Source organism: Lathyrus oleraceus, chromosome 5 (assembly GCF_024323335.1).
Source record: "Lathyrus oleraceus cultivar Zhongwan6 chromosome 5, CAAS_Psat_ZW6_1.0, whole genome shotgun sequence".
Taxonomy (NCBI): Eukaryota; Viridiplantae; Streptophyta; class Magnoliopsida; order Fabales; family Fabaceae; genus Lathyrus; species Lathyrus oleraceus.
In genome coordinates, this window is record NC_066583.1 from 284,464,937 (window position 1) to 284,472,704 (window position 7,768).

The following is a 7,768-nucleotide window of genomic DNA, read 5'->3' on the forward strand; positions in this document are numbered from 1 at the left end:
TATAGGACCCAAACCTTTGTCTATAACCTATTAGATCCAAGCAACAGGCTTTCAGAGTCTTCGATCTTTCGAGAAAAGATGTGGTGCAAGGGTATGAATGGTTTGGGACTCTTCAAGCAAGTTGAGGGATGAGGTTGTGAGGAAGGCTGGAAGGAAGGGAGAGGAAGTCAAAGTGATGAGTAGAAAGTTTTTCTTTTTTAAAAAGGAGAACATGAAATAGGGTTGCCTGAATAACATTAGTCAAATTCCTTTTGTGATAATGTTGTCAAAATAGAGCTTTGGGGAGAGTCAAGCACTGATTAAAATGTACTCTCTTTGTTTTCTCATAAGAAAAATATACTTAAGAGCCGTTTCAGTAAAAAAAAAAAACAGTAATGGTTGTTCAATCGATTGCCTCATTGGTAATTTACAAAGCAAGGATATGTCTTTCTCGAGCTGCAACTCACAACATTGCATGTGCTTTAACTAATCCAAATCTGTTACTTGATGGGCAAGTGATAAATAATATAAAAAAACATTAAGGAGACATTTGATTCCTGATATCGGTGATCAATTCGTTTTTAACAAGTTATTCAACAGATGTTAACAAAGATACTAAACTAAGGATATGATCATAGGATAGAAGAGTGAAATACATAAATGATGCAAAAGGATCGTTATGCTAGGTTACATGTATTTCTCTACCCTATCAGAAATGCTTGAGGGCTGACAAAAGCAATTTAAGTTGTAAGAATCTGTCCATGGAATCAATCACGGTGCCTTTAGAGCTCAAACCATTACAACCCTCAAACCTTACGCAGATGCACTTGGCACCGGTACAGATTTTGAGTCTTCTGCCCTTTCATGTTCTTTGTTGAGCATCTAAAATTATATTTCAAATATTAAGTCATAAAACATAGTAATGAATCCTAAATATAACATGATAATGAATCCTACATACAGAGCCAAAATAAGAAAAGATCAAATAATAACTTCATCCAAACTTCAGGATAGTGAATCTCACCTTGTTGTTAATCAAGTTGTGGAGTGCAATTACACTTCTAATGAGAGATGATAGGTATATTACCAGCATCATATCATTGGTTTTCACTACACATGTAGGATAGGGATCAACAATTTAGAAGAAATGTTCAGAAAAAACATCATATTCATCCAATTAAATCATAAATCTTTACCTGCAAAAGCCTTGATAAGATCAGACACATTAAGATTTGGTAGCAGGTTGAACACATCCTAACAAATTGAAACAAGAAATAGATGGTGAAAAAACAATAAGGGAGCAAAAGCAACAATAAACATTGATCCACATTCACAAGCGATTTGATAACAAAGCCAAAGCCAACGGATTAGTATTTAATATCCAAGATCATGAAAAACAAACCTGAAGATGGTATAGGATTTCATGGTTTAAGGGAAGCTTTTCATCAATTACAAGATCAAGGTAACTCCTTATCTCTTTAAGCCTTGCATCCAAACCTTTCAAGGCTGTGAGTTTCCCACTCACCTATGTAAAAAACTACGGTGTAAGCACTCTGCATTCATTTTTTCTCCACTAAAATGAACCATAAACATTACAGGGGAGGGGAAAAATCATATAAAAATAGATAGCATCATGAAAAGGAAACAAACAAAAAGAAATTTAAAAAATAACGATATGTTTAAGGAAAAAAACCTCGGTTGCAAGGGTGCTGATGGTTGTATCCTTTACATCCCTAAGCAAGTGTTCCACTCCTGCACAAGGATAAGAATTCATAAGAGAAAAGGTTCAGTATCTAAATTGATAAAATTTAAAAGCCTAAAGAAAACAAACAAAAATGAACCGTAGCAGTTTTACATTAAATGCTATACCTATTTCCTCAACCTCATGAGCAGCTATCTCGGATTGCACATGCACAAAGACCTTTTGGCTTTTCTGAGTAGCATTCTGCATTCAGAATAAACTATTTATCAGTTCCCATGTCTACCGATTAAGGTTCAAGCAAATATTAGTTCTTGTCCCCACCGTCTTATATACAGAAGAGCCATGTTTGCAATAATATCAATGAAAATTGAAGTTTAATATTTTTATAATAGATACAAAGGACTTAAACTCTACCTCTTTAACTTCCTCAACAGCATAGTATGCTTTTGTTGGAATTCCCAACTCCTTAGGTTCAACATCAATTATAACCAACACTGGATTTGGAACATAGCTGCAACAGTATTAAGCATGATCAATTTGGATAAACATTGATCTGGGATACAAAGCACGGATGAAGACAATAATGCCAATAAAGAGGAAAACAAGATAACAGCAACACAGAAATGTTGAATAAAGTCCCAACCAAATCATGCCAATCTTTTCACAAGGGTAAATGGGTAAAGAACTTACTAAGACGCTAAATTTGCAAATATTGTTGGGGAGATGTTGATGTTAAAATGAAGTAAAAGCACAGTATTGAAACATCACTAAACAGGATTTCAGTTCATTAAACATACTCATTAAATAACCCATGAATGTCGAGGTCATTTTCACGCAATTTTGGACCTGTGCTATACCACCCCACGACGTGCTCCTTTGCTGTAAACAGTGTTTATTTAGATCAGATATTCAGTGGAGAGAATGATACTAGCAATTGAAAAATATACCAACTCATACCGTTTATTCTCTTAAACATGGAAAACATTGCTTCATGGTAATTGTGGTCGAGAAACCAAATGCTAGGATCCTTGTCATCTTCTTCAAAGGGCACTGTTGATTAGATAACCAATTAGCAAGAGATATACAATAAACATACCATATTATCTGATTATATTTCTAACCCACATAGATGATAGAATCATCTAAACTAAAGTTATAATGCAAATACTGCTCATACACCTTCAAGGCTTCAATTGGGTATCCAACTGGTAAACAGACCAATGGAGCAACTAGTGTCACGAGAAACTTCATTATCCCTTTATACGTGCTATATAACAAACATGTCAATTTAATAAGAAGTCACAACTTACACGAGGGTGGTCAAAAGTAATCAAGAATTCTTTGAAATCATCAATAAGACAATGAAAACAGAGTAGTAATTCCCGGATAGCGGCACAGAGCGGTCGTCCTCAAAAATGGGATAGTGGGATAGCGTATAGCATGGTGGCCTCTATTTGATCATTTTTTGGACAAATTACATAAATAATAATTATAAACATATGAAGTGCAGAGAGAGTAAGGGAGGAACTTATGATTCTTCTTTAGAACGGCTGAAGTGCAAAAACGTCGGTAAAGGAAGGTTAGGCTGGAGTCCCAACTCAAATTTGATTGAAAAACCCAAAATTACCCTTAAAACGTTTTAAATTTAAGGGGTAATTTCAGTTTTTCAGAGGAGAAAATGATGACGGGACAGAAACCGCTACGCCCCTGCTACCCACTATTTACCCTATAGCAGCCACTATAGTGTTCTGCACCGCTAAGACTCTTCCCATAGCAAGCCAGCCTCTGATCCGCTCCGCTAAAGCGAGATAGCACTGCTATTGACAACTCTGATGGAAAAAGCTACAAAAATTCTTAAACCATCACACAGAACTGTCATATAGATTCAACTATCACACAGAAATGTCATACAAATTTGATTAAGTTTTAAGTTGGCTGTTTAATGCCTAGCCTACCAAACACATTCCTTCAACCATCACAGTGAACGGTCAAAGATAACTAAGTTTTATGTTGTCCAAGACCTAAACAACCATTCATTCATCACATAGAACTACATGTTCTATACTACAAAGAAAATTAAGGTTCAAATTTACAGAACAAGTCATCTAACGCTTTGAGTCATCTCATTGCTAAATCAAGTCTCATAGAATTGCCAATAACTATGTGCATTACATAGAATAGGTAACAAGTGGACCAAAACAGAAGGTTAAACTTACACATACACTACTCCTAAGCCAGAAATCAGGTCTGGATTCAAATGTAGCAAATCTTAGAAAAGATACATGAACTCTTCGCATAGATCAGTTGAATTCAAATGAACATAAACTATACTTTTATCTTGCTAAATTTAGGGCACAGATTGTTACAATAAAGCATTGACATCGACTGAAATAAGTAATTAATAAATAAACAATGTAAAGTGGAGTTGGAAAAGAGAAAAGATCCGAACCTGCGTAGCTGTTGGAAACGTCGACGGTGCCTTTGAAAGTGGAACCTAGCAAGACGCCGACGACGCGCTTCCGTGTGTCCTTGGCGACTCTGTTGTAGTTGTCGACGATGCTGAGCAAAACTAATGGATGAACCACCACCTTCTCGATCGATCGAGATGAGATTTGCTGCGTTTTGATCACATCCATCGTAAATTTGAAGCTTGGATTTCACTCTTTTTCGTCGGAATCAACTGTTTTCTTTCTCTTCAATTTTCCCTCTGCTTCACCGGTCACTAGTACTACCCTCTTTTTACTTTTCTTTTTCTTTTCAATTCTTTTCGTGTTGGACACGAATACGAGATCTGTACTGGACTTTTTCTTTCTTTTCAAGGGCCCAATGAGTGTTCAAATCGAATTGGGCCACTGACCGATATCTCAAATCATATTCATATATATATATATATATATATATATATATATATATATATATATATATATATATATATATATATATATATATATATATATATATATATATATATATATATATATATATATATATATATATATATATATATATATATATATATATATATATATATATCGACGTTGAAAGAAGTAAATGCAATTAGCAAATATTATTACAAACTAGGCCATAATATTATACTCCCTCTGCTATAAAATGAGTGTCGTTCAAAATTTTTATATATAGATTAAAAAATATAATAATATTTTCATAGAATATTATATTTTTACTAAATTAATATTATAAATTATTAGAAGTAATGTCCAAAGGAATAATGAAAAAATAACAATAATTTTTATATTAAAAAGTAAGAATGATTTGAAATAAATTTTACATGATAATATACATTATAATTTATTCCAACTTACTCTATCCATTCAAGTAAAGTCGAAAAGAATGACATAACAATGAAAAATTATCTTAGAAAATTATTTAGATCAGATAGAAAGACAATTTACATTAAAAGAGCAATTAGTGCAAGAGTTCTATTTCTATAAGGAATTTTGTCCTTCACTTTAACTACCCAAATATAATGTTCTAAGGCATCTTTAATGATCGCTTGTCAATTACTTAACCATGAGTTATGTTTCTTATTTGAATTTGTCATTGGAATTTGCTTAGTTGACACCTTAGATTGCTTGAAAATAAGGAATATTATCCAGATAAGCAATCACAAGTACACTTTGTTTATCGAATTCTTTTTTACACATAAAATTATTATATTTCTTTTAAAGCAAATAAAATAATATAAATTGGTGGATCAATTTTAAATTGGTTATTTATAATCAACATCAGAGCAAAATTGATTTTTTTTTATAAATTCCTTAAATGTAATGTGACAATTTGAACTATAAAATATAACACAAAACAACCAAAAATATTTCTTCCATTGGAGCTGCTCTTCCAGCTAACTATTAAAATCGGGATTATATAGTATCTTATATTTGGTGTGCACGTGACCAGCTCCCTCGCATCGCATGCTAATCAGAGCGATACCACTAGTTTTGAATAAGAGTACTCATACTACATTTTGGAGTAGTTCTAGATGACAACCATTTATAAAACTTCCATCTAGCATGGTTTGGTACATTTTTTATACTAGTATATTTCTATGTGTGTGTAAATGGTTCATGATATTCAAAGAGTGGAGCACACCCAAGACATGACTCATTTACAATGTATGGCATATATCCTTTATGCATTGATTTCAAGGGAACATCTCTCGTGTGAGTCAGAATCCCAAGTATTCAAAATTAATATAGATAATCCAACAGAGTATACCCACATGCAGAGAAGAATGTCCAATATTTATTACAGAAACTAAACTAATCAAGGTAATAATCACTAGGTAATAAGATTAAATTAATTTGAAAACACATACACAACCTTAATTTTCTTTTCTAAAATGCTACTAAAACCTAACATAACAATAATGTATTTTATTTGATTCCAACCACCATTACCACCACCACAAAAAAAATCACATAAAGCTTAAACAAAGATCTAATGGTGGATGATCCATTTGTTCCCTCATTGTGTATGAAAACATATTATTATTATTATTATTATCTCTGCAATCATTTGTATAGTTGCTCAAATTCTTTGATCCTGATTCACCAAATGAGTTCAAGGGAAAAAGCTCAAGGGTCTCAATCACCCTCCTGTGCTCCGAAACCTGATAGAGCTGAGCAAAATCTAGTAAAATAAATAAAAAATTGGTTAGAAAAATATAAAACCATAAAATTTAGGCAAGTTGGGTTTCGGGGATTATGGGGAGAGTTTGCTGAGATAATTACTTACTTTGTGAAGAAGAATTTCTGGACATAGTATTTTCTCGACGAATACTGTTATCATCGTCATCATCCGAGGATGAAACCTTGCGACGACGCTTCTGTCTTTCCCTAGCCTTATGATTTTGAAACCAATAGAAAACATTTTTGCTCTCAATCTTACCGTAAAAACTAAGCTGAGTAGAGATTTTCTGAATCTGATCAGTACTTGGAGTTCTAAGTCCTGAACTGAAAAGTTCAGTCAGAACCTTAACTTGTTCGTTAGTTGGATTCCAACGCCCACATTTAGTGCCAGTAGTAGTACTGGCACTACGAACACAGCTTCCACTTCTAATACAAAAGCCTGACATGCTTCTCTCCTCCATGTTTTCACACACACTCTCTCAATGATTCTTTCTGTGTTTGTGTCTGAACTTAGAAACTTTACCTCAGAGTTTCTGAAGTCTGAACCATAAAGATCTCAGTCCGTGTGCATTTATAATACCATAGTGAATAATCTAGTGACTATATCTTTGTCTTTTACCACTTTTTTGGTATTGCTTTTGTTAATATTATAGTTTAGCTCAATATATTATAATTCAAATTTTCTGTTTTCCTTGAATTTAATTAGAGAATGTGAGTGAGATTTAACTATATATGCGGGTTTTGATTTAGCCTGGTTTTTTGTGCTTGTTAATAATAAAGAAATATAAAGACAAAGACATGCGTGAAAGCAGTCACTATTCAACGTTTTGGTCTTGGACCAGACAATGCATATGTGTCTCTAACCTTTGTTAAATATGTATGTAATTTAATTCTAAGAGTTGGCATGTTGATGAAGGCTTGAGACGCGTGCTTCTGTCTCTAGTTTGAATTTTGTTAACTGCTAATAATTTTTGTGTTTGTCCAATCCATATAGAATTTTATACTGACTTTAAATGAATATCCGTCGGTGGACGTATGTAGTTTATGCTATAAGAATATAGATACAACACTGTTTTTTTTAGTATTATATAAGCATAATTTTTTTGATGTATCTATGTGTAGTAATCAACTTTTAAAGTGTTATGCTTTATGGTGCATGAACAATTGAACACGCTTGTGAGATAAATTGAGTTTCATGAAGACATGTGAGTTGTGCCAAATTTTAGTTTTAAAAGAAGTGGTTGTCTGGTAAAGTTCAAAAAGAATGGTTTAAAGTTGTTAAATATTTGATTAAATATATGGGGGAGTATAGTGGGAGAGGAAGTGAAAGTCAAAGTTACACATTGTTTGAATACTGTTGGACGGTTGTGATCAGAATAGAGACTGACATAGATACTTAGTTAGGTGGACTAGGTTTCTAGAAAATCTTCTTTTTAAG

The 7,768-nt window shown here is 33.1% G+C and overlaps 2 protein-coding genes across 2 annotated transcripts; both read right to left on the minus strand.

Moving 5' to 3' along the window:
• Window positions 1–502: 502 nt before the first annotated feature.
• Window positions 503–4,462, minus strand: LOC127083932 (26S proteasome non-ATPase regulatory subunit 7 homolog A). The gene is made up of 10 exons (XM_051024301.1): window positions 4,131–4,462; window positions 2,639–2,731; window positions 2,479–2,560; window positions 2,096–2,192; window positions 1,849–1,924; window positions 1,673–1,731; window positions 1,382–1,504; window positions 1,176–1,233; window positions 1,004–1,089; window positions 503–861 (listed from the first exon to the last, which is right to left on the minus strand). The coding sequence occupies exons 1-10, from the start codon at window positions 4,315–4,317 to the stop codon at window positions 793–795; spliced, it is 930 nt and encodes a 309-aa protein (XP_050880258.1). The 5' UTR covers window positions 4,318–4,462; the 3' UTR covers window positions 503–792.
• A 1,460-nt stretch (window positions 4,463–5,922) lies between these two features.
• On the minus strand, window positions 5,923–6,912 carry LOC127083933 (WUSCHEL-related homeobox 7). Its single transcript, XM_051024302.1, has 2 exons — window positions 6,437–6,912; window positions 5,923–6,331 (listed from the first exon to the last, which is right to left on the minus strand). The coding sequence occupies exons 1-2, from the start codon at window positions 6,789–6,791 to the stop codon at window positions 6,117–6,119; spliced, it is 570 nt and encodes a 189-aa protein (XP_050880259.1). The 5' UTR covers window positions 6,792–6,912; the 3' UTR covers window positions 5,923–6,116.
• Window positions 6,913–7,768: the final 856 nt, after the last annotated feature.